The sequence below is a fragment of the Triticum urartu genome, chromosome 6A (genome assembly GCF_056163025.1).
Source record: "Triticum urartu cultivar PI428250 chromosome 6A, HENAU_Tu73, whole genome shotgun sequence".
Taxonomy (NCBI): domain Eukaryota; kingdom Viridiplantae; phylum Streptophyta; class Magnoliopsida; order Poales; family Poaceae; genus Triticum; species Triticum urartu.
This window is the reverse complement of record NC_141878.1, coordinates 61322878-61350214: the sequence shown is the minus strand read 5'-3', so window position 1 is coordinate 61350214 and position 27337 is coordinate 61322878. Positions and strand designations below refer to the sequence as shown.

The following is a 27337-nucleotide window of genomic DNA, read 5'->3' as shown; positions in this document are numbered from 1 at the left end:
AACACTGTATAACGTAAACACTTTACCCAGCTGCATGTATTTAAGGCTCATGCACCAGCCGCTGCGTGCAGGACCGATCGTTTTGCACGTTCTGCTTCAAACACGCACACAAGCACCCCGAGTTGTCGTGATCCGTCGACGTCGCCGTGCCGCAATGTCCCGGAGCTCATCTTTCGCTCATCGTCTCCGGACACCCCTGCCCCCGCTGCCATTGATCCTGTGCCCGAGGTGTGCCGGGACGAGGACTAGATGGTTTGTCTCCGGGATAGACCGGAATCCCGGCGTTCATTTTTACAAATGCCCGAATCAGGGAGTAAGTCTGTTATCTGTACACCCATCTATCAGATGTTGCAGTTTTCTTCTGTTTGCTTTGTATTTTCTTGTTCATCATTCAGTTTTCAGTTTTGAAACTGACACAGGACGGAGGCCCGTGCGACTTTTGGTTGTGGGAGGACCAGTACGCGTTCTTCATCACCGGCGTTGGCATCAACCTTCTCATCGAGGCGGTCGGAGGTGGAAGCAACGTGATGTTTGGTATCGGACGCGCCATGAAAGATGTACATTTTTTTAGTCAATGAAAAATAACCAGTGTACATAATGTCGGGGCACGCGTACTACTGTAACCAAACACCGAGTCATGATTAAGAAAACGAGTAAGGACCACTTTCTGCCAAGCCTGATCCAAAATATATTCTCTCCCCCACTCTACATTCAGACTGCTGCACGAAATTCACCAAACTTCTACAGTTGGATTATACTGAAGTATAGCTTTCCCTTTGCAATGTTTGAACACTAAAAAATGTCACCATCCCAACAGAGAAACAGCGACGAGAATAATATTGGAGAAAGGACCTAATCATGCAACTCCGGTGGTTATTTTTACTAGCAATTCAAGCTCTTTTGTCAATGAAAATTAACCAAGAAAATTAACCAGCGACGAGAATAAGATTGTAGAATTCATACGCCTCTGATAGAGAATCGAAAATTGTGCCAAGCGCCAGGTTGACAACTACCTCAGTCCCCCTGTCAGCGAACCTTTGTATGGCAGCTTCAAGTGCCGGCATACGATCAACCACCGCCGCCCGCTCATCTGGTGCTTGCGGCCCTCTTGTCCTGCCAACATAAGCAGAAGGAAAACAAGATAAACAGAAAGCATGCCTGTAGTTGGGAAAACCATTTTTTTCTCTAATTTTACATTTATGAACATTGACAAATAAAGATTGTACTGCCTGTGTGCCACCCACTATGCTTACTACACGAAATTCACGGGTTTGTGGCAATAGAATCAACCTATGTAAATTTGACCAGGGACGTTAGCTGCCCTCGGACGATTTTTCTGAAAATCAACTAGAGTATGCTTGGGCATTTTTACGGTTCGAGCTGGGAAAAAACAAATACAAACAAGCATAATGCACCAATTCGGCAACTTGCTCCTACTAGACAAGAATCAGATTGCTAGAAAAAAATCCCAAGCCAGCGAATCCTCATAGAGAAGCTTCAACGCGACGGCACGCGATCACTGCTACCGCATCGCCGATCGTCTGCCGCCCGTGGCCTTGTAACTAACTAATTACCACCAAAAATCAGAAGAAACTTAAGGGAAAACAAAGGCACGCATGGGAAAAGCTCTTTTCCCCCTCTTTGCATTGTACATTGGACCACAAACTAAATTGGAACAGGCTAGGATTGCCAAGGCCAGTCACTCCTGCAAGACCACTAGCGATTGGTATCTCGCAAATTCTGAGCTTTTTGCGGCAATAGAATTTTCAACACTGTCTATGTTTAGGCAAAGGCGTTAATCGCCCTAAGTTCACTTGGCTGATGACGCTTTACAAAAAATCCTTATATTATGACCGGATCGAAGCTGTAGAAAAATCCACCAAAGTAGATTCAGACTCTACTTAGTCGACCTAGCCAGATTTTCAGATGGCTGCAAAAAATAAATCCTGGCAGCCTGCTAATTCCTAGCTACACATATGAATGGGAATCAGCAAGAACGCCTCTTAGGCACCAGCGAAAGAAATCAACGAGATACCTGCGCTTCCAGCAACTCGGATGGTGGTGTTTGCGGATGCTTGCGCACTGTGGGGTAAGAACTGAATCGAGCCGCGCGAGACGACAGGCGGCGCCGCGCCATGGGCGCGTCCGACAGCCACATCGCCACCGCCTGAGCTGAACGTGGTGCAGGATCCCCCCGGAGAACTCAACATCAGACAAAGCCTTCTCCGCCGCCGGCTGTGCCCCACCCTCATCCGACCGGCGCGTATCAGGAGAGAACGGGTGGACGACTGATTCCGGCGGGCCTACTCCTGACGCGGCCGCCGTGGCGCCGCCACCGGCCGTAACGGAAGCCCCCAAGCGCGCTGCTGAATCGTTGGCAGTCGACGTCGATCTGCAGTACCGGCGAGCGGTGTGAGCTCGTAAGTTACAGATTCCATCGAAGAACAAAAATAAAAGAGCAGAGTTTTCACTCACCCAAAGTCGAGCGCCGGCGCCTCCGCAGCTGGAATCGCCATGAGCAGAGCCTGACTGACCACGGGCGCGCGCCACTGCCTCCGGCTCGCCGCAGTCCTCCCCCAAATCCGAAAAGGAATCCCGTGCTAGACGTAGGACCTGAGAGCGGCCGTGCTAGACGTACACGCCACCCAGCCGAAGCGAGGGCCCGTGAGCCGAAATGCAATAATGTGCGCCCTGCACTTTCTGACCGGACCGGCCCAATCGTACGACCGAACATACCTCGGCGAGCCCACAAGGGGCGACTTAGGGGATGCATTTGCTTGTATCCAGCTATGTATGCATGCTTTACTGAATCTGACGTTTTCTTTTGCACAGATCACCTCGCGCAGCAGGGCCGTCGATGCGCTGCGTGCATCTGTCACTGCGTGCAGGACGGCCGCACTCAGTACGAGGTTGCTAATCAAACTGGCGTTTTTAGACATGGCATAGATCTCAAAGTTTCATATTGTGCTTGGATGGTCATGATAAGAGGGAGTCCAGACTCCCGGGTGCTAAAAGGCCGATCTCTAGGACTAATACCTCTAGAATCCAGTTGTGTTAGGACTAAAACCTCTAGAATGAGTCCATCACATGGAGATAACAAGACGTGAGACCGTGGTGAGTCCATTTAGCGATTTGGTACGGGTAGTAGAAATGTTCCACGCCTTTTTCCCGAGTGTGACCCTGAGTTATCGAACCAACGAGACGACATGCACTATAACAAGGGTTTCTATCAAGCTTTTGCGAGAGGGTTGAATTCTAGTTTTCAGAGACACGATCATTAACACTGACGAACGTAAACATTAGAATTAAAGCAGGCATGGGTATGAGGACTTGATTCTTATAACCATATGTTTGTGATCGGGATCATCTTGATCTTAATTTATGCAATGGAAGATACCTGTTAAGATGTGCATGCAACAAGACTAAGTGGGGGATATGTCCAAATTACATCTTGACCGGCATGTGTCCTGCATCAGGAGTCAGTAGTCCAACCGCAAGCCATATCCGTTGCGTGAGGTTACCTCGGTAATTCAAATAAATCTCGTTACAAGGGGAAGAAATACATCACCAAGTACAAGGAAACGCACGGGGAGGAGCCTGATCCCGTGGATGGGCCCTCCGACCCTAAGGTGGCTCTTATTGCTAACAACAGTAGGATGAATGGGCAGATGGGGGTTATGAGTACGGGCTCAAGCCTACCCAGAAAAGATGCAGTGAGGGTTATGAGTATGGGCTCAAGTCCTAGCATAGAGGTACGCCCTATGCATTTCGAGGTCATGTATGAGGCAATTCACGCCAGTTCTTCTTCATTCATCAATACAGTGGTCATGCATATTTGCCTTGCAACACTGATGACAATGCGTTGGCATGTTGTAGGTCTGACTGGATGCAGAACAGGGACTGTGGGAGGACCAGCAGAGATCGGGGGCTGAAGACTGGTCCATCATAGAGAAATAGAACCATGAATTGTACACATTGAAAGAGATGGTTGCACAACTTTATGCCATGAGTGGCAAAACTATGCCAATATCACCAACCCACCGTAAAGATGATCCTGCCTTGGACATGGTGAGTTCTCTTTGAGTTAATTCAATCACCATCTTAGTTCTCACCATTCATATTATTCGTCTCTTGTGCTTACATGTCATTCATTCTCATGTGCTTACATGTCATTCATTCAACTGGGTCTAACAATGTGGCGGTAGCCAATCCTGGAGTTGAGCAAGTAATCCCAATAGCTAATTTCAATGTTCCCGTTGTGAAAAAAACCCTAGTTATCTTCATGAACTTTGTGCTTTCCTATGCATGCACTTGTGCTTTTCTGAACTTGCTATGCTTGAGAACATTGTGTTTGTGTGCTTGAGGCAATGTGTTTGTGCCATATTTGAGATCATATGTTGTTTGACTATAATGTAGCAATGGTTGAGTCATCTGCGAAGTGATATTGTTGCTGTATATATGTGAGATATTATTTAAAAGTGATTTGTTGCAAGGCAAACAAAAAAAATTCCACTGCCAGATGCTTTGCCGAGTTCGATACTCGACGAAACATGTTTACCGAGTGTAACACTCGGCGATAATGCCACATGGCGCAACCTGATTTCTTGGATACATCATTGCTGAGTCCCCGCCAGCAACATTATTTCTCTTTCATTCTGTACTCGGTAGGAATTTCCGATTTTGCCGAGTACCGGCAAAGTCTTTGCCGAGTTTTTTCTGTAGTGCATTGTTTCCCTTTCTCCTTTTTCTCTGTCAAGAATGAAATATTATGTGGTGTGGCCTCACACTGTATCGTTCTAGATGCTATCTGCAAATAATGTTGTAATCTGATGTATTTTATTCTTTCAACTTATCAAGTTTCTAAGTATGTTTTATGTCCTATTTAGCTTGTCCTTAACATGAAAGAGAAATCCTGTAGGTCAAAGAATAATCTCAACTGTTGTACTTTTTCAAAAGGTTATTTTTCATTTTCTTTACTTTACTATGTTTCAAATACTTACAGTAGGTGCTTGTAAATGAATGGTAGCATTTGTTTCTTTTTTCTTTATGTTTGTTTTCTTTCATCCAAAATTTTGACTAAACTGTGTAGGATGTTAAAAGAATGGGCCACTTCACAACCAACCGTAAACTGGTCCACATAGGACTACTCAAAGTCAGAACTGAGGAATGCTCACACTTTGGTGTAGAAACTAGAGGCTGGGGCGCGTCTCTTATGCGATCCTGTGCGCACTTGCCTTGGTGGTGCAGTTGTGCACGTGCATATGCGTTTCAGAGTAACTCAATTGTTAAAATATCACATTTAGCACAAGCTTGTTAGAAAAGTGTTCAATCATCAGACATAGCTGTAGTAGGTGCATATTAGTCTTACAAGGTGGATGATAGAGCACAACATTGAACTGAAATCGAAGCCTTAGATGCTCCAAAAGGCAGGGGATCTCCAAAAGAGAAGCAGAGTTCGTCGGACCATCACAACGCAGGATCAACAAGTCTTAGAGATAAGCTAAGACGATAGACGGTTTGTATATATTGAACTGAAGTCCTTATCTTGTTTACTCTTATTGGCTTTCCATGTAGCTTGAGCATGTGATTACATCTGGATGGCATAAATGAAGATAAAATAAATTGCCTTTACATGAATACAAATAAACTTACATTATCTGGATCTTCCTCGGTCACTCCTGCATTAATTAAAAATGAAAAAGGGATCATTACATAACCAAATGTAAAAGGAATCAATGCCATAGCTGTATGATTCTCTAGAAGGTTCAAGTTTCAACTAAGCCTGTTCAGATTTAACTATAGCAAAGAAAACAGCTTAGCGAAGAAGCATGATTTTGGTACAATATTATTCAGAAAGGTCAAATGAAATTAAGGGTTAATTACACTATTGATACATAAACTTGCACTTAATGTACAAATTCATACATAAACTTGAAAAATGACACAAACCGGCCCTACAACTTCAATTTCGGGTACGTTTCAATACATTTCTGTTAACTCCCCATGTCCAACCAGATTCGAACACAGGACGTTACAACGCAAGCACATGGCGCTATCCGCTGCACCACAACGTCACTTCTGTTAATGACAGAGATATACTTTATTTATACATTTGACAATAATAATTGACTGCACAGGGTTGTGACTTGTGAACAAGGTTTTTGTTCGTCAATCTCGGTATCTTTCGTTGTTCAAAAAGTATATTCTTTAGCATAATAATTGATTTTCCCCGCAAAAAAACATATGATAATTGATTGGAAGCCAAAATACGTGCCACGGGTTTGAACAAGTTTCTTTTTTCTCGATTTGAGTTTTTTCCCGGAGGGACCAAAAAAACCAGTTTCTGGAAAATCTTGAATTTTTGGTATTTTTCTGTTTCAAATTTTCAAATGAATTTTGAATTAAAAATTATAGTATAAAAATATGATTTATTTCATCACCTACCTGACAAAATGTGTCTTGCCATGTTTTTTATGAGAAGGTTGGCTGACGCGTATTTTTTTGAATGAATGAAAAAAAATCAAGAAAAAAAATAGTTGTTCAAACCCCGTGCAGCGCATATTTTGGTCCCAAATCAATTAGTATCCTCAAGTGAACAAATTAATTATATCACTGCTATTAACAGGAATGACCACGTGGTACAGTGGCTAGCAGAGCGTGCGCCATGGGTTTGAAACTTGCTGCGCGCCTTAATTTTTATTATTTTTCCATTTCTTTCCTAGCCACTGACTGATGGGACCCACATGTAAGCATGGAGCGTGGACGAACTAACGCGCGGTGTTTAGCGGAGAGTTAACGGAAATGCACTGAAACGTACCCGAAACGCAAGTTGTAGGATCGGTTTGTGTTATTTTTCAAATTTATGTATGAATCTGTACAACGAATACAGGTTTATGTATGAAAAGTGTAATTAACTCTAAAATTAATATCTCAATGCAAGTTCTAAAATTTGGACAGACCTCGTGCTAGCACATCAAAGCGCAAACAATAAAATTCATGAATCGACAATGTCCTGCAAATCGGTGCTACCAGCTTGTCTTGTTGCTTGGGCAAAGAAAAGACATGTCTGTATGGAAAATGTAGAAGATTCAGCAAGATTCGGTTAAGGATTGTATATGCCTACATGTCATAGATGCCATAAAAAGTAACAGAAACAAACTAAGCAGCTGAATGCATGTCTAAAAGATAGGAAAACGGCATAGACAATTCAGCTTTGCAGCGCCTGGCGCATAAAAAAACAGCATGACAGAATGCAGCACGGTAATCAAGGCTATAATTAGATGACGTATCAAAACTCCATATTTTGCTGGTTGAGTCCTTGAATTTCATTTGCTAACATATATACACAAACTATTAGGATAAGATGCATGATGATTGTTCAGCAAGTTAAGGGAGAAATAAATAAATTCTGAAGGCAACAATTACCTGCTTTGATTTTTTTGCTGATGGTTCCATCTGGAAAAGCATTTTGCAATCTGTACCCCAACAATTGCCAATCGAACTGATTCTCCGTGTGACCTAATTCACTTGGAAAAATTGAATTAGCCCACAGATAATTAATGTATCTAGCCTTCACAAGAACCATTAGCAGTAGCATATAGTAAAAGCTAGGGGACTAACATGAAAAATGCAGGTTGTATCACTCGCCTTGAATTGGAGAAGCACCAAATAATAGTGAAGGACAAATTCAGTCTCTTTGACCACTCTAAAAGCTACTTTAGATGGGTAAAGATTTGGCAATGTTATTAGTAAGAAATCGTAATATGCTATGAACTCTAATTATTCAGCCGGCAAATTAAAAAAAAACAAAGAGGGCAATAATAAATATACTTCAAGTTTCAGTCACATAAATAAAAAAGACACCATAGACAGAGGCAAAACAACCTATATTAATGAGCAATAGGAAGCATCAATCTAAAAAATGCACATGTTTGTATTGAACTACTGATATTCAAAGAGATGCTTCCCAGGATTAGTTTTCCCAAGATGAGCACCTAAGCAACATGATGTTCAGAGGCAGAAGGCGTCAAAATGGACATGGATGGCAACAAGTTACTGGGAAAAGGCAGCTTGAGTTCTCCATCAATCATCTCATTGATGTTGCAACGCTTTAACAAAATATTCCATATTTCTGCTATAATGCGTATATCTAAGGCCTACGTATACCTTTGGTAGCGAAGTTAAAAAGTCAAAAAATGGCTGATAGCATAGTAAGAAGGGCGATAGAGAGGACGGGCTCGCCTGCTCCTGGAACGTGCGCCAATGAGACAGCGCCCCATCCACGTACGAAATCAATGCGATCGGATGGAGAAAAGTATGATACGAGAACGGCGCCATGCAAAATGGGGGAACCGTCACGATGCCCTTCTTCTGTGCTGTTGGTACGTGATGCAACCTGACGGTCCGTAAAACATTACAATTTACAAGTAACGCCGTTTTTTTAAATCGATATGCAAATGGGACGCCGTATGTCGACCTCTCCCCTTCTTTACTCGGCCCTTGAAGGGAAAAACCAAACATATCCCTTGCGGCGCCACACAATGCTCCAGAGCTCATAGCTATGGCGATGGCGGAGGTGTGGAACACGATGGATTCGAGTTCCTATCAGATCCCCTTGATAGGTATGTTCCATGCCGCTGCTTCATCCTTTGTAGTTGGGCACGCTGTATGTAGCAGATCAGTTTATTGGTATGCTCTCTGCTTTTCCATAGATTTCCCCTGTGGGATCTTACCGGCGGCGACTCCATACTCCGAAACGAACCCACTGGAACTCTCCTCTGCACACCCTCCGAGTCTAGCATCGGCGACGCGGGTGAGGCAGCGCTTGGAAGCAGATTTCAACAGCGCTTGCAGGGGCGCGACACTGTCAGCTCCAACCTCAGAGCAGTCAACTAGCAAAGATGATCCTCAGACGCCCGGCTGGACCAAAAGGTTTGTGAATATGATACTGAATCCGTAGTTCTTATATCCCTTGAACTAGATTGCATTATGTCACTATCTGAACTTGTTTTTCTGCTGAAAACGTATTTGAAACTCGCCTCATGTGAGCCTGCAGTCATGGCGTATAATAACATTTAGTGAAACCTGTCAATTATGCATCCAAAAAAGAGGTGTGGCGCCTAGCTCACCTCGCCAGATCCATTCGGCCCACTCCTCCCCCTCCCCCCCCCCCCCCCCCCCTCGACATCTCGTTCGCAGCGGCGGTGATGAGCGGCCGGCGAGCGGAGAAGCGGCCTATGGAGGCCTCGGACTTGGATGGGGAGCGGCGGCGTGAGCGAGACCTGCGGGAGAAGGCGAAGAAGGCGATGCGTGCAAAGCAAGGTGGCAGATCTGAGCGATTCCAAGAGGAAGAAGGGCGCGAGGGGGATTGGGGTCCTCCTCCCGCATGGTGGATCCAACAGCAAGAGAGAAAAAAGAAGAAGAAGGAGATGGCGCGTCGACGGGAGCTCGAGCGCAAGCCGATGGGACACCCCAACTGTGGTGGTGGCCACGGGGATCCTCTGGCCAAGAGATCCAGGACGGCTGCCGAACCTATGGCGGTGACGTGCCCCTTGGCTCGAAGGGCACGGCGAGCACACCCATTCCGGTGGAGGACGTGCCGGAGGCACCGGACGTGGAATGCTTCAAGTGTGGGAGACTTGGAGATTTCCGGTCTAAGTGCACGTTCTTGCCCTTGTGTGTGTTGTGCAAAGAAGAAAGCCATGCTTCTGCGCACTGCCCGATAAGGGGTCGGCAGCCGTGCGTGCAGATTATGGGAAGCGCTATTTCAGGGGAAGGTTTCTTCTGCCTTCAGTTCGAAGAGGAGGAGGACCCCGAGGAGCCGCGGCAGCTATCTTCTGGCAACGCTGCTATCCTCTCTGCCGAGCCGGGCCGTCTGAACCTGCGGGTCCTCAAACAAGAACTCAAGCACATGGTCACGGGGGACTGGGACTGGCAAGTCACTCAAGTGGGAGAGGACGATTTTATGGTGGTGTTTCCTTCCGCAGATCTCCTCCATATGGCTCGGACTAGTGGCAAACTGTTCCTTTCTATCAATGATATCACTGCTAGGGTGCGTGATGTGGTGAATGAGGTGATCCCCCTGTTGGTGATGCCAGAAGTTTCGGTGCGGCTCCACGGGATTCCTGAGAAACACCGTAAGATGGAGCGCATCAAGGAGGCGTTCAAGATGTTGGGCCGTCCGATCGTGGTCGACGAGCTCTCACTCATTAAGTTGGGACCTGTGAGGATGAAACTCGCCTGCAAGACACCGCCAAAACTTAATGGCACAGTTGAGGTGCGGTTTAATCACGAAGGGTACCAGATCAAAGTGGAGCTGGAGCGGATGCCGCGGCGTCTGGGAGACGGCGGTGGGGCTCTTGGGGCGGGCCCCTCCGCTCCCCCTCCAGAGGGCCAGCAAGGCAAAGGCGGGCCGCCCAAGCCTGGGTCATCTACGGGTTTCCCCTCCAAGGACGCCGCCAATGGTGTGAAAGTGGCCAAATCTTCGGCTGTGGCTCCCCGGAAGGAGGCGGATGGCCCTGGTGCGGCCTTGGCTGGTCGCGACGTGGTGATGGGCGAGATGGCGGAGGAGCCAGAAGACAGTATTCAAGACACCTCTGTTGATACAGAGACATGGGATAAGTTGGGACTGGTTGCAACTCAAGACACTGCTGTTAGCTTTCCTCCCCTTGCCCGCTCCCTGGACCCATCCTTCGACGAGTATGGTTCCAACCTGACAGCTCAAATCGTGCCTCTGCCGGTGGCGTCGACAGAGACAGGCACCTTGCCTGCTTCCCCTGCGCGCGGTGGGGGTTCGGTGGCGGGCTACGTTCTCAACGTGGATTCGGACCTCACCCCGGCCTCGGGCAGGCGCATGTCGAGCGGCTCCGGTCGGCAGGCCATGAAAACTACTGGGAGTAAGCCTGGGAGCAAGACGGTGGCCAAGGAGACTGCGGGTTCGCTTGAGGCGTTGGGGGGTGAGCTAGGAGCGGCTCTGGAGGTGCCAGGGCCGGCATCCAAGGCCAATAGATCCAGGGCGACTCCGGTGGCGACTCGGGCTCCTAGCGTGCGCGCCAAGGCCAAGCTCGGGGACTTGACCTCCATGGAAAGCGTCAAGATCCGTGCTGCAGACAAAAACATGGACGTGACAGACGTGGACTCTGCTGGGGAAGGAGCGCGATGCTGAGCATATGTCGGAGGTCATGACGCTCATCAAGACTATCCAGGTGTTGGCAAGGCAAGCTCCGCCGAGCAGCTGAAGCTTTTGGAGGTTTCGTGGGAGTTTATGTTAGCTAGGTCTTCCGTGATGGATGCTTTGTTCGGATGTAATATTGCCTTCGCGTTGAACCTTATGCAGCGGTTTGGATGACGGTCGTGGACCGAACGTTTACTTTTAATCTTCCTTAGTTGTATCTTGTTGAACTTGGTGTCTGTGGGCTTTATTAATTTAAAGCCAGACGCTTCTAGCGTCTTTGTTCCAAAAAAACCTGTCAATTATTCCCAGATTTTTTGATTATGCATCACTAAAAAATGGACCTACAAAACGTTACAGGGTTCGCGTTGGGCATGCACCAACTGAACGTCCACCATGTGCTGGCAGGATAAGTGCCCTGGAGAAAGCATTGAGAGGTTATGCAAATGAGAAGACTGCCACAGTCATTGTCCCTGGTCCCTGCTGTTGGAAACAAATTCAATTCACTCGGGGAGGCATGTGACTTCTATAAAAAAAAAATGAGACCAACCCAAAGGCTAACCCTCGTTGGCTTTTCTTTATAGGAGAAACTCCGTGACATGTGTCTTTTACAATCTGTATTTCTGGGAAATTAGGTTCAGGATAAGGTACGGCAAGAACACCCATGTTGAGAGAACAAAATGCATGCAGAAGATCGTTTGTGGTTGCTCGGTACGCACTGTTTTCAAAATTGTTGGCAATGTAACACCACACCTAGCGTATCTTTTGTATAATGTCAACTAAAAAAAACTCACACCTATATGTTTTAATATTATTATTTTTGCCTAAAAATTTGGGGTCCCCAAAAGAAGCAACACACATTCCTGCCGTTGTTCCATGGATCAGTGAAGGGCTGTCAGTGGCCGCGAGCAACTCGTGCCGAGAAGTTTGTCCTGATGTCGTGTCGACGATTCTTGATCTAAATGGTTTGCCAGACAGCTGCAACGCATTAGTGGACTCCCGGCCAGTCGACGAGCAAAGACGACCCACAGTCACCAGGATGAACGCAAAAGGTGAGCTTCCACCCGCAGTGATGGTGTCCTGTTGCCCATGTCAAGGGGTGCCGGCGATTTGAGATGCGATTACAAGCGAGTCGATATGATGATTTACTGTTTGAAACTTTGAATGCAGAGTTCGCGTTGAACACCGCTGCTGTGCGCCGGGAGGGTATGTGCACCAGAGAAGACTTTTGAAGGATTCGCAGAGAAGAAGAGACGCAATTTAGTTGTTCATGGAGTTGGGGCTACATTCGACTCTGCTTGGTCAGGCGTATGACCTGTAGAGAGACATCGGCAGCGATGCAGCGCACTACTTCGGGGGGAGGGAGGTCTTGATTGCGGAAAACCTTGGCGTTTCTGCTCTTCCAGATGTTTCAGAGGATAGCGATGCAGACGGTGGACCGCAGGGGGGGGATCAGGCAGGCCTGCACTCGAGGCGTAGCAGAGGCTCTCGATAGACTGGGCGGCCGTTGCTCCCGGAGCAACACCTGTACAACTTGTACAGGTGTACTCTCGGAAAATTAGATTTGGTATCCGATACAGCAAGAGAGATTGAATGTTGAGCCCACAAAATGTATGGAAGAGATTGTATGCAGCTGCTCGGTAAGTGCCAGCAGAAAGTTTTTTTGACCCGTTGTGTATATTTCCTGACTGTGGAAATGGTTACTTATGTCTGCTCCAGGGGATGCCAAAGAAGAGAAGAGCAATACTAGATCGTGCTGATGTGAGTGCCCTGCAATGATACGTCTCTGGAGCAGCATGCAAGAGATTTACACTCGGGCAATGTTCGAGAAGTTTGGTAGGAGGCAGCAATACAAGATTGAAGAGGCAGAGAAAGGCGTAAAATAACCCGTGAAGCGGACGACACCATCCAGAGAAGCATGATAAATGGTGCCACATCATGTATGAGGTGCGCATGGAAGATCAGAGTTTCTCTACGAATGTGGAAAATTCGAGCATAGCGGGCTATTGTGTTGCATGCTGTGAAGGTACATCGCACAAAACTATTTTGTTTGGTTCTGAATTCTGCTGGTGGTTACTCCACCGATAAATGTACTGCTCAGGTCAAGGGGAGTGCCATCGGTAATTTAGCTGGCCTGTTGGCACCGCTTCGGAAACACAAGCCAGAGAGACCAACTAGCAGTCGAGACAAGCCTCTGTTCGATGACAGAGCGTTGAAGAGCTCAAAGAAGAAACAGAACGAGAATATTGGGGAGACAGTTGGGTGTGGTTCAAGCAAGTAAACCCGGTTATGTACCATATGTAGGAAGAAATGGAGGAAAGCGCACGACCTGCCCTGACCGGGTCGACATGCCAAAGAAGTTGGGGAAAGAGCTGACATGAACAAATTGTGGTGTTGGCTGGTTGGGTACCGGAGGAACACTTGCCACAATCCTAACATCGCGCTTCACAAGGTGCTGCCTGCATGAGGTTGATGTAGTTGATACTGCAGTTTTGAAGATTGTGCAAAAAAAAATTTGTTTCTGAATAAACAAACTTTCCTGTACACCGGGATGTACTGAATTTTTTCCTCTAAGAGCAAACAATGTCGTAGTGAGCCGCCTGAATAAAACTGTAGGAGTTTGTGTACTGGGAGGAGGAGCAGGAACTCATTCAGATGTCGAATGCTTGATTTCCAAAGCTGCTTGGGAGGGAAATCCGGCGGTGCCTGTACTACCGCGGTGATTAGCTGAAGTATTGAGTGGCCGCCTGTAGCAGAAGACGCGGCGAGATGGAACCTCCACACTGGAGTGATGCTAGCTCGGAACGACGACTTCTAGCTTAAAACCAATCAGTGAGCAGTTATGTGGGTTCTTGGCGCACTTGCTGCACCTACTGAAGCGTACAATGGATAACAACGATCCATTTGCAGGGAGGCCCGCTGGTACGAGGCGGATGCGGCCGTCAGCATCCAAACGACGTCACGGTATCGTTGTCCAACCCGTTACATTATTAAAATCGGCTATGCCCCACAAAAGCTTGCTGTGTCAGATCTGCATGGCATCTAACGGTGAATGATATCGTGACCAGGCGAGGACGAGCGCGCCTATGAGTTTTCGGTGAAGCAACACTATACCATTGGTTACTTCCCATAATAACAGCCAAGTATATAAGCAAAACACATAAAACATGAAGAGATAGCTTGCGTGCTGCAACAGTCTCTATTAGCTCACATCCAAGATATAGAGTATCATGTAAGAATATGAACAATCTTCTCAGTGGTTTCACTGTTATTACTCAGGTTCTGAATGAGACTTCGAAGATGAGGTGGCAAAACAACACAAAAAGGCTCTTGCAGTAGAAGACAAGACAACTGAATATAGCTTTGCACATCAAATCTAAACCTAAATGAATTTAGTAATCAACATGCTGGGACAGTGGGACTATAACTAAAACTGGAAAACTACTCCCTCCGGTCCTTTTTACTCTGCACATTAGTTTTGTCTGAAGTCAAAGTTTGCTAAGTTTGACCAAATTTATATTAAAAAATATTAACATCTATAACATCTAATAAATATAATATGAAAATATATTCCGAGATGGATCTAATAATAAATGTGTTGTTATGTGATTGTTAATAATTTTTTGTATAAACTTAATCAAAGTTGGATGAGATTGACTTCAGACAAACCTAATATGCAGAGTAAAAAGGACCGGAGGGAGTACATATAAGAGCCTTATGCAAAAATACCTTGGTAGTTACGTGAGCTAGACTTCCGGCTAGCATGCCCACCATTATATGTGCAATGCGGGATACTGCACTATCATCCCATTGCCCAATCCTGCAGGGCAAATATGCCAGCATGTTAGGAACTTTTCAACTACAGCAAGACAAATGACTAATGGTCATGTACAGCTAGGGAAATAGTTCAGGCAGCTATTGTAACGCTTCTTTGAATAATACAAGGCCTACAATTTCTTTAATAGCCTTATCCAAAGAAACGTAGAGGGTGTACATTCAGATTCTAGAAGCAGCAGTATTTGCCGACCAAATTGACATTATAATTATATCATTCGCTTATTCCCGAGTAGATCGTGTAAATTAGGGGTGAATCAACTACCTGAACTCCCAAGAAACATGTAACCAACTGAAGCGGACGGAAAGCGAGGCAGCAATCGACACCAAGATCAGCACCTGCGAAACAATACAGTGTCAAGGCGAAGACAAAGCAAAAAAATAATTGAAAGGAAGATAACAACAACAACAATAAAGCCTTTAGTCCCAAATAAATTGGGGTAAGCTAGAGGTAAAACCCATAAGATCTCGCAACCAACTCATGACTTTGGCATATGGATAGCAAGCTTCCATGCATCCCTGTCCATAACTAGCTTTTTGGTGATACTTCAATCCTTCAGGTCTCTCTTAACGGACTCCTCACACGTCAAATTCGGTCTGCCCTGCCCTCTTTTGACATTCTCCGCACGCTTTAGCCGTCCACTATGCACCGGAGCTTCTGGAGGCCTGCGCTGAATATGCCCAAATCATCTCAAACGATGTTGGACAAGCTTCTCTTCAATTGGTGCTACCCCAACTTTATCTCGTATATCATCATTCCGGACTCGATCCTTCCTCGTGTGGCCACACATCCATCTCAACATACACATCTCCGCCACACCTAACTGTTGAACATGTCGCCTTTTAGTCGGCCAACACTCAGCGCCATACAACATTGCGGGTCGAACCGCCGTCCTGTAGAACTTGCCTTTTAACTTTTGTGGCACTCTCTTGTCACAGAGAATGCCAGAAGCTTGGCGCCACTTCATCCATCCGGTTTTGATTCGATAGTTCACATCTTCATCAATACCCCCATCCTCCTGCAGCATTGACCCCAAATACCGAAAGGTGTCCTTCTTAGGTACCACCTGGCCATCAAGGCTAACCTCCTCCTCACACCTAGTAGTACTGAAACCGCACATCATGTACTCGGTTTTAGTTCTACTAAGTCTAAACCCTTTCGATTCCAAGGTTTGTCTCCATAACTCTAACTTCCTATTTACCCCGGTCCGACTATCGTCAACTAGCACCACATCATCCGCAAAGAGCATACACCATGAGATATCTCCTTATATATTCCTTGTGACCTCATCCATCACCAATACAAAAAGATAAGGACTCAAAGCTGACCCCTGATGCAGTCCTATCTTAATCGGGAAGTCATCAGTGTCGACATCACTTGTTCGAACACTTGTCACAATATTATCGTACATGTCCTTGATGAGGGTAATGTACTTTGCTGGGACTTTGTGTTTCTTCAAGGCCCACCACATGACATTCCGCGGTATCTTATCATAGGCCTTCTCCAAGTCAATGAACACCATATGCAAGTCCTTCTTTTGCTCCCTATATCTCTCCATAAGTTGTCGTACCAAGAAAATGGCTTTCATGGTCGACCTCCCAGGCATGAAACCAAACTGATTTTTGGTCACGCTTGTCATTCTTCTTAAGCGGTGCTCAATGGCTCTCTCACATAGCTTCATTGTATGGCTCATCAGCTTAATTCCACGGTAATTAGTACAACTCTGAACATCCCCCTTGTTCTTGAAGATTGGTACTAATATACTCCGTCTCCATTCTTCTGGCATCTTGTTTGCCCGAAAAATGAGGTTGAAAAGCTCGGTTAGCCATATTATCGCTATGTCCCCGAGACCTTTCCACACCTCAATGGGGATACAATCAGGGCCCATCGCCTTGCCTCCTTTCATCCTTTTTAAAGCCTCCTTGACCTCAGACTCCTGGATTCGCCGCACAAAACGCATGCTGGTCTCATCAAAGGAGTCGTCCAATTCAATGGTAGAACTCTCATTCTCCCCATTGAACAGCTTGTCGAAGTACTCCCGCCATCTATGCTTAATCTCCTCGTCCTTCACCAAGAGTTGGCCTGCTCCGTCCTTGATGCATTTGACTTGGCCAATATCCCTCGTCTTCCTCTCTCGAATCTTGGCCATCTTATAGATGTCCCTTTCACCTTCCTTCGTGCCTAACCGTTGGTAGAGGTCCTCATATGCCCGATCCCTTGCTTCACCAACAGCTCGCTTTGTGGCCTTCTTCGCCATCTTGTACTTCTCTATGTTGTCTGCACTCCTATCCAGGTATAGGCGTTTGAAGCAATCTTTCTTCTCTTTAATCGCCTTCTGGACATCATCATTCCACCACCAGGTATCCTTATCTTCGCTTCTCCTTCCCCTGGACACTCCAAGCTCCTCTGATGCCACCTTACGAATGCAAGTCGCCATCTTCGTCCACACATTGTTCGCATCTCCTCCTTCCTCCCACGGGCCCTCCTTAATGACCCTCTCCTTGAACGCTAGAGCTACCTTCCCCTTGAGCTTCCACCACTTCGTTCTAGCGACTTTGGCACGCTTATCCCGCTGGACACGAATCCGAAAGCGGAAGTCAGCAACCACCAGCTTATGCTGGGGTACAACACTCTCTCCAGGTATCACCTTACAGTCTAGGCACGCACGCCTATCTTCTCTTCTCGAGAGGATGAAATCAATCTGGCTAGAGTGTTGGCCACTACTAAAAGTCACCAGATGTGATTCTCTCTTTCTAAAGAGGGTGTTAGCTACAATCATGTTGTAGGCTAGAGCAAAGCTTAAGACATCTTCTCCTTCTTGATTCCTGATGCCATAGCCAAAGCCCCCGCGTGCCCCTTCAAAACCTGTGTTAGATGTACCCACGTGGCCATTGAGGTCTCCTCGTATGAAGAGCTTCTCACCAATCGGTACACTCCTAACCATGTCTTCCAGGCCTTCCCAGAACTCCCTCTTGGTGTTCTCATTGTGGCCTACTTGCGGGGCATAGGCGCTGATAACATTGAGAACCAAGTCCTCAACTACCAGCTTGACCAGGATAATCCGGTCCCCACGTCTCTTGACGTCTACCACTCCATACTTGAGGCTCTTGTTGATCAAGATGCCTACGCCATTTCTGTTTGCAGTCGTCCCTGTGTACCACAGCTTGAAGCCGGTATCCTCCACCTCCTTTGCCTTCTGTCCTCTCCATTTGGTTTCTTGGACGCAAAGGATATCAACACCTCTCCTCACCGCTGCATCAACTAGCTCCCGAAGCTTCCCTGTCAGAGACCCTACGTTCCAGCTACCTAAGCGAATCCTCCTAGGCCCGGCTAGCTTCCTTACCCTTCACACTCGTCGAGTCAAATGCGAAGACCCTTGCCCATTTTCCACTACATCCGGGCACCGATGTAGCGCGCCACTAAGGATGCGACACCCGATCCTCGCTCACTTGCCACCGTATCCGGATCAAGATACAGCGCGCCACCTTGGGGGTGACGGCCCGGCCCTTGCCCATTTTCCACCACACCCGGGTTCCGATGTAGCGCGTCGCTGAGAGGGTTACGCCCCAACGAAAATCTTTTGGGTTTCATCTCCATAAGAGTGGCTGAGTTTTTACGTTGGCTCGCCAAGCCTATCACAACCCTCCTCCTTTACCCGGGCTTGGGACCGACTATGTTGAGACAACATAGGCGGAGTTGAAGAAAAAAAGGAATGACTAAACTCCAAGGAACAAATGCCCATGAATATCAGGACCTCTCAGGTTTCTTTTTTCTTAGCTCATTGAAACAGAGTATAATAATTAAAAAATGTCTACCACAGAGAGTATCCCATGATGCAATAACGAAACCGCTAATTTAACATGGATACAAACAAATGTAAAAAGAACCTCAAAAGGAAAAAAAAAAAACAAGGCCTACAGTGAGAATATTTTTTTTGAGAAATACTGAAGGCTCATTGTTATCTATCAGTTGCTAGCTTCTTCTAAATCCCCACCTAACGAGTGCCTCCTCTTAATAAACACACACATCAGGGTTCTCTCATTTACACCATCCCATTCTAACCAACTAAGCAACTGGAAGAACAATAGAGATCAAATTGGAAATTAAGATTAAAAAAATTGTTGTTTACGGTTGCATTTTCAGAGTTTCAGAAAAAACTGCATGTGTGTTGTATTGCCATGGGTATTTACAGAAAAGGCAACGCTTTTGACTTGCTAAGTAAACTCACCTCGTGTGTCATCCTCTATTTTTTCTTGTGCCCAATACACCAACCCTGAACCCAAGAGACATCAAACAATGTATGCATAGCATCAAACTAAGAAAAATAAATCTACAAAACTTAAGTAAAGGAAACCAGGGCCTAAAGCAGGTACCTGAACACCCAAGGCTGACGAAAATTGGGTGTTTCAGGGTTTGTGAAGGCAAGACCCCTGGCCGCACCGACAGCGATCTTCATCCTTGTCATCCATGGGAGGGAGCCATTTATACCTGAAGGAAATAGGATGTTTCAGGTCCGTTTCCTACTCCACATTAACCAAGAGTTGTAAACTATAAGCACCAAGAAGTTGGTTGGATACTTGATTTTTAATCCAAAATATCCAGTTTTTTTAGTAAATATCCAATATCTACATTCGTCTGACTTTAAAAAGAGAAAGAATTGTCCCTTTGGAAGGCAGAGAGCAATCGGTTCCTTGTGTTTTATGTTGCGTGGCATGTGGCCGTGGGTAGCATGGAATTTCCAGCCACAACTCCATGATGGGGCACAGAATGATTAGCTCCAATTTCATTCGGTAATAATATCCTGGTCAACCGCATGGCCTGTAAATCAATCTTTCTTTAACATGCATCTAGCTAGAGAGGAATTTGAACACTTGCCAGTACTCAGTTACCCTAAATGGTAACTTGATTGCACACTAAATTAGCCACACATTTTTTATTTGGCCAGGTTCCCTTTGATTAGGACAGGCTTATAGATTGTGGGATGAACCTTCTTTTCCATGATAGCGTGCCGCCCTAGATAATGCGAATATTTAACATTCAGTAACATCCAATTAACAGTCGGAGTAGCATATTATCCATCCATGATAGGAGAGGAAGAGCACATATAGCTCTGGGTATCTCACATTGAATCGGTTCCCCATAGTGCACATTCGATCATCATGGGTAAAATTTAGCTTTGGTTAATTAATACCCCAGTTGTACTTATCTTCTTAATTACTACTAAATTTTCTGCGGTGCAAAAGGGAATAAGTTCTTTTGTTTCTTCTCGCTTTGTTCTTGCATAAACCCCTTATGACTCTCAAACTGAACCATGGCAGGCTTCCACTCTATACTTGCTTAGACACAGAATGCAGGACACTGAGCATCACATAAAACATACAAAATCTGAACTGAACCCTACCATTGCAAAGACCATTTGAGTTGGAAAATACTAATCGATGACATACGGCCCCCAGCGCCCACTTGTCGGCTCAGCTGTGATGTTACTTCCCCATTTTTATAGTTTATATACATTTTTTATTTTACTTGACTTGCAGAAAAGAAACTTCAGGGACAAGAACAGCTCATCACTAATGGACCAAAATCACTAACATTTGTCTCTATCTTGCTGGTCTCAAAAACCACCAAATGTACTAATCCTTAGACTGATCAACTGACACTAGTAGAAAAAAGGCCTTTAGTCCCGGTTCATAAGGGCCTTTAGTCCCGTTCTTGAACCGGGACTAAAGGGTCGGTACTAATGCCCTGACCCTTTAGTCCCGGTTCAAACCAGAACCGGGACTAAAGGCCCTCCACGTGGCCGGTCCACCTTTAGTCCCGGTTGGTAACACCAACCGGTACTAAAGGAAATTTTCTGATTTTTTTTGAAATTTTTTTTGATTTTTTTTTATTTTCAAATTTCTGAATTATTTTAACCTCTAATCTCTAATCACCCCTCATCACTGCTCAATTTAATCTCTAATCACCCCTCATCATTCCAAATCATCTAACTTCCTGGACGGTCACCCATCCTCCCACACTCCCCTAGCCTAAGCACGCTTAACTTCCGGGTTCTATTCTCCTTCGTTTCCAAGTCTGCACTCGTTGTTTTCCTGACAATAGTAAGATGTCAATCCTATTAACCCTTAGGAGTTTAGCTTGAGCATGAAGTCACATATTTCACTGTTTGAGTTTGAAACTATTGTTCTAAAAAACAATAATTTTTTAGTAACACTAATATTTCTTGAATAAGTAGTTTGACCATTGTTTGACCACAGTTTGACCATAGTTTGACCAGATTTGACCAAAATTCAAAAAAAACTGAAATAATTATTTAATAACACTAATATTCTTGAATAATTATTTAGTAACACTAATACTTCTTGAATAAGTAGTTTGACCATAGTTTGACCAGATTTAATGAAAATTTAAAAAAACTAAAATTTGAGCATAACTTTTTTTCCTTTTGGAATTTGAGGATTCTACAAATTTGCAAACAGGCCGTAGGCGGTCTCCATCGGATTTAACTTTTCGAGTAGATGATTTTTCACATAAAAAAATTTTTAATCCGAGTTCGTATGCAAAAGTTATGCCCATTTTACAAATTCCAGAGAGATTTTGTAAATAAAGTCAAAATTCATATTTGTAAATTTTCCCAACAACTAGACCACATATCACATGGGAAACTTATTTTATTTTATTTTTTTGGCATTTCCACCATTTTCTTTTGTTTTTTCTAAAACTGAAAAGGCGGTCCACGTGGGGGGGGGGGGGCGTTTGAAAATGGGACCTTTAGTACCGGTTCGTGCCATGAACCGGTACTACTGCCTCAAAGCCCATTAGTCCCGGTTGGTGGCACCAACCGGGATTAAAGGTCTAACCTTTAGTACCGGTTGGTGCCACCAACTGGGACTAATGGGCATCGCACCCTTTAGTCCCGGTTCGTGGCACGAACCGGGACTAAAGGGCCCAGGTGAACCGGGACTAATGCCTTAGCCGCACGAATCAGGATAAATGCATCCATTGGTCCCGGTTCTGGACTGAACCGGGACTAATGGGCTTACCCGGCCTGGACCAAAGCCCCCTTTTCTACTAGTGTGAAAATAGAAAGCAGTAAAGAACTCACTTTTGAAGAGGTGCGTCTCTAGACTCCCGGCGCTCATGAACTCGTACACCAGCATCCAGCGTTCGTCCTCATACCAGTACCCGATCAATATCACCAGCATCTAGCGTTCGCCCCTCCTTGGCTCAACATGCCCATCAGCCCGCGGAGTGAGAGTTGAGTTTTAGGACCATGGCTCGGCCGCACCTACGGTCAACACCCTTGGATGTAGTACACCTCCCATTGGGATATGGGCCCTATTAGCATTCAAATTTTTATGATTCAGTACTCTTTAAGTTAACCCATCATTTACGTTGGCATTCAAACAGTGAGTTTTTTTTTCATATTGCTTGTAGGCCTTCTCAGGCTAGACTTCCAATGTGGCACACCTTCTAATAACACTGTAGCTCACAAGACCAAGAAAGAAAATTAAAAAAGAGTCATGTTCAGGCTTCCCAATAATAATGTAGCTCAGGGTGATATGTATGCACGAAAAAATAAAAACATAACAGAAAAGAAAAAATAAAGGAAAAATAAACAAACAAAAAGAAGAAAAATGAAAAAAAAACCGGAAAACAGAAGAATAGCAACAGGAGCAGCTACATTACCATGCTCAAGTTTTGATTCTCTCTGGAAACTATTGCTGCCTTTTTTTCTTTGCTGTGATGCACAGAAATTTGTCTAATTGAAACATTAAAAAACTGATTTAGCTTGATATACTACTATCTGCAGCGATTGTTCAGGCATCCATGCAAGTCTGGGCCCATAGCCATTGTGCATCACGAAGCAATAAAGAAAGTGTATGGACCAAATTTGTTTATTTTAGCGATTATTTTATTCTAGCATGCGGTAGATCTTATTAGAATCTATAGGCCTGCTACATTCCCGCCATGTTTTACCTTGGCCGTCAGGCACAAATCCCAGGGATGGGGCCCAACAGATGTGTGGCTTTGAGCGTAGGTGCGGCTGCACCATGGTTCTATCCAACATTTTTGCCCGCGGAACGCGCCACACTACACAACCAGCACATAGAAGTGATGGAGAGGGCACCTTCTCCATGGCATCGGCACAAGGGCAAGAGCCGCAGCGAGCAACCACCTCACGTGGGTTGAACCTGCATCGGAGCGCTCGCGCCGCCGTGGTCGTGGATCCGGACTTGCTGCTCGATCTGGACGAGGGGGTGGAAGGAGCGCGCCGGTGGTGGGGTTAAGGCGAGCGGAGGAGAGAAGGGTTGGGTTGTAGGTTGTGGAGGAAGGCGCCGGTGAGTGGTGGCGGCGATAGATGAGGGAGAGGGGGAGGAATTGGGACGGTGGTGAATCGGGAATGGGGGCGATCCGTTTCTCTCTTCTCTATCCCTTCTGGACAAACCAAACGAGCGGCGATGGGGCATCGAAAGAAGGTGTGCCCAATTGGCCACTCTTTTTCCTGATATCCAATGCGTGTACGACCGTCTGCACAGTAAATCGCTCATCTCTTGTGATGTCGTGGACATCGCGAGAGGGCTCCAAGAGGTTCGCTCTTGGAGAGTGTAATTGGCATGTGTAGCATGTTATTGTTTCCCTTTCTCGTTTTTCTCAATCAAGAATGAAATATTATGTGGTGTGGTCTCACAATGTATCATTCTAGATGCTATCTGCAAAAATTGTTGTAATCTGATGTGTTCACCACGGGTGATTCCTAGCTAGCATCGGGGTGCCGGACAGATATTGCTACTTTTGTACTTGCTTAGATTTGTACTTGCTAATTGCTAACCTACTGATGGGTTAGTTTAATCCATGTTAGATATAATTAGGTGGGATAATTTGATGGTACTTATCAACCTGGGCACACCAAGCATGTGGATTTAGGAAAAAAAAGGTTCTCTCTTCAAATAGTAGTAATAGATGTAGTCGACAAGAAACTTCATACATAGAAGACAAAATATTGTCTGATTACAATTATCTTATTCGAAAAAGATAACACCCTGAGAGTAGCTTAATAATAAATTCCTTGCTCCCCCTCCCTGTTTGTCAGAAAATGTTGGTATCGTCTTCTACTGTATGTAGTCAAGAAAACGTATTTTCACTTAATTTGATTATTCTATTCAGGAACACATGTGTAATGAGTTTCGTACAGGTGGGGCATCTTCTGTAAGACTTTGAATCCTGGGTCCATGCTATCAACAAAAATACATCCATATTTTAATAGATATATGAGTGAGCTTCTAATGTGCATGACCAATTTAAAATATTACCGTTGAGGTGTAACATGTATGTTCTTTTGTTCGGGTCATTCCACAAATTGGGTGTTCCTACCAAGGACCTCCTGTTGCAACATGCTGCTAAACTCTTGCTCCACTAATAGGGCTTCCTTCTACGGTTCTCTACCATTAAAGTCCTCTAAATGAAATAATGTCTCGTTCGAATAACCAATCAAGAGAGTCCTCCTCTTTTTCATATTCATATTCAATACAATTAGCCCCTAGGAGGAATCCACGAGAGCCAGTGGCAGTAGATACTGCAATGGGTAGGCACAGGTAAATGGCAAACATAGTAAACATTCTAATTCATAAGAATGAGAATAGTTACCATTGTAGGGGTTTGGAACACATCGTATTTTGGAAAAGTCTCGAGCACGCCAGTGTCAATCAGCGCCTTGGTGCGCTTTTCTTGAGATAACCGAGTCTGCCTCGGGCGCCCCTGCTTGGGCATGGAATTCCAAATTAAAAAAGTGTATGGATCCAACAAACTCAGTGCATGTGTTTCTCTCTGGTGCGTCGCTAGTAATCTTACACACTGCAAGATTGAAGCAAACCGGATGGACAAGTCCATCATCTCAGATGGGGTCTTGGATCATCCAGAGGCTGATCTCGATCGGGAATGGTCAAGAGTTGCTTATCCATACTGCACTGAAAAAATGCAGAACAAGGTTTAGAAAAAACGTAACTTAAAATAAACAGAAATTCAAACTAGACAAGTGTCTTGGTGTCTATAATATATGAATATTTTCACCTTAGTTGATCTCATCTCAAATGACCAAAAAGAACTTGTAATCTCTATAATAAATAAGTATTTTCATAGTATGCATAGGCAAGAACTTATACAATTTATCATGTTTTCATAGTCTCTGGATGCAGCAAGAGAGACTATGAAAACATGGTAAATCGTACAAGTTCTTGCCTATGCATACTATGAAAATACTTATTTATTATAGATATTACAAGCTCTTTTTGGTCATTTGAGATGATATCTACTACTACGAAAATATTCATATATTATAGACACAAGACACTTTGTCCTGTTTGAATTTTTGTTTATTTTAAATTACATTTTATCTAAACCCTGTTGTGCCTTTTTCCAACACAATATGGATAAGGAACTCTCGACCATTCCCGATCGAGATTAGCCTCCGGATGATCCAACACTCCGAGATGATGGACTTGTCCATCCTTTTGCTTCAATCTTGCAGTGCGTAAGATTACTAGCGACGCAGCAAAGAGGGACATAGGCATTGACTTTGTTGGATCCACACACCTTTTCGCTTGTCATATATTTGCTAAATATATGTTCTGACTTTGGTTTTGCACATTTTCAAGGATCCAGAACAAATCAAGAAGTGCCTCATGGTCCAGATGCTGAAGGTCAGGGACAATGAAGCACTTGATAACATTCTAGAGGAAGTTAGAGCAGCATTGAGTCATTAGTGGCTAAGGTGGACTGTTGCATGAATAAATACTGGAAAAATAATTACTTATCAAGCTGCTCGCTAGGGAATACTATTTGATCACATCAAATAATTAGATAACATTTTGTCTTCTATGTATGAAGTTTAAAAAGTTATTGGTTTTGGCACCCACTACCTTCGTATTCGCTACAATATTGTTTGCTTATTTTGGTTCTATCTATTTATTTTGTCTTCTATGTATATTTTATTAGTGTATAAACTAGACCGGTTTAGTGGTCTAAGTGAACCAGGTGTGTTTTGGAGTGGACCATGCCTGAGAATATGGTACTCAAAGACCGGCAAGTTGTGCATCCAGTCTGCGAGGTTTTCATTCGTGTTGTGCCTCGCATTCTATACTTCATCCTAACGTATAACTCCATCCATACACGCACTGCTATATGATACGAGGTTTACTTCATCAGAAATCATCAGATACCAGCCAGGGAATATTCAACTTAAAAATATGATGGTTATATGGCACGTACCTTTCATTACATTTAATCTTCAAGTTCCCCTCGATCTTCCTCTCTCCCTCGCAGATGATCCAAATTAATCTTTCATGCTCATGATGTTTCTGACAACGTGCCGATTTACTTTTGTGTGTTCCTGAATAGAATAACCAAATTAAGTGAAAATGCGTTTTCTTCTTGATTACATAAAGTAGAAGACGGTACCAACATTTTCCGACAAACAGGGAGGGGGAGGAAGGAATTTATTATTAAGCTACTAAGGGAGTTACCTCTTTTTTGAATAAGATAATTGTAATCAGACAATATTTTGTCTTATATGTATGAAGTTTCTTGTTGACTACATCTATTACTACTATTAGAAGAAAAGAACCTTTTCTTCCTAAACCCACACGCTTGGTGTACCCAGGTTGATAAGTACCATCAGATTATCCCACCTAATTATATCTAACAGCCTGGATTAAACTAACCCAGCACCAGTTTAGCAATTAGCAAGTACAAATCTAAAGCAAACTACAAACTAGCAATATCTGTCTCACACCCCCATGCTAGCTGGGAATCACCTGCTGAGTTGGAACGGGGGCGAATAAACACATCAGATTACAATATTGTTTGCAGATAGCATCTAGAATGATACATTTGGAGACCACACCACATAATATTTTATTCTTGATAGAGAAAAAGGAGAAAGGGAAATAATAACATGCTACACATACCAATTTCTACACCAAAGTGTGAGCATTCCTCCGAGCTGATTTGAGTAGTCCTATGTGGCCACCAGTTTACGAGTGGTTGTGAAGCGGCCCATTCTTTTAACATCCTACATAGTCCGATCAAAATTTTGAATAAAAGGAAACAAACAAAAAAAACAAATGCTACCATGCATTTACAAGCACGTACTGTAAGTATATGAAACATAGTAAAGTAAAGAAAATGAAAAATAACCTTTTAAAAAAGTACAACAATTGAGATTATTCTTTGACCTACAGGATTTCTCTTTCATGTTAAGGACAAGATAAATAGCACACAAAACATACTTAGAAACTTGATAAGTTGAAAGAATAAAACACATCAGATCACAA

The 27337-nt window shown here is 44.5% G+C and overlaps 2 protein-coding genes across 7 annotated transcripts; one reads left to right on the top strand and one right to left on the bottom strand.

The window, feature by feature from the left end:
• Window positions 1-729: 729 nt before the first annotated feature.
• LOC125513659 (uncharacterized) lies at window positions 730-2720 on the bottom strand. Its single transcript, XM_048678825.2, has 3 exons — window positions 2476-2720; window positions 2036-2392; window positions 730-1113 (listed from the first exon to the last, which is right to left on the bottom strand). The coding sequence occupies exons 1-3, from the start codon at window positions 2514-2516 to the stop codon at window positions 927-929; spliced, it is 585 nt and encodes a 194-aa protein (XP_048534782.2). The 5' UTR covers window positions 2517-2720; the 3' UTR covers window positions 730-926.
• Window positions 2721-8476: 5756 nt separating this feature from the next.
• On the top strand, window positions 8477-25923 carry LOC125516011 (uncharacterized). Of its 6 annotated transcripts, XR_015607201.1 has the most exons (6): window positions 8477-8621; window positions 8712-8931; window positions 11531-12222; window positions 12341-12810; window positions 12890-13196; window positions 13272-14058. XR_015607201.1 is itself a non-coding variant. In XM_048681496.2 (3 exons), the coding sequence occupies exons 1-3, from the start codon at window positions 8561-8563 to the stop codon at window positions 25701-25703; spliced, it is 324 nt and encodes a 107-aa protein (XP_048537453.1). In that variant the 5' UTR covers window positions 8477-8560; the 3' UTR covers window positions 25704-25923. The 6 variants fall into 6 exon arrangements, 1 of the variants encoding a protein (XP_048537453.1); XR_007287205.2 differs by having other exon boundaries at window positions 12890-14057; XR_015607202.1 differs by lacking the exon at window positions 11531-12222 and having other exon boundaries at window positions 12890-14056.
• The last annotated feature ends 1414 nt before the right edge of the window (window positions 25924-27337 follow it).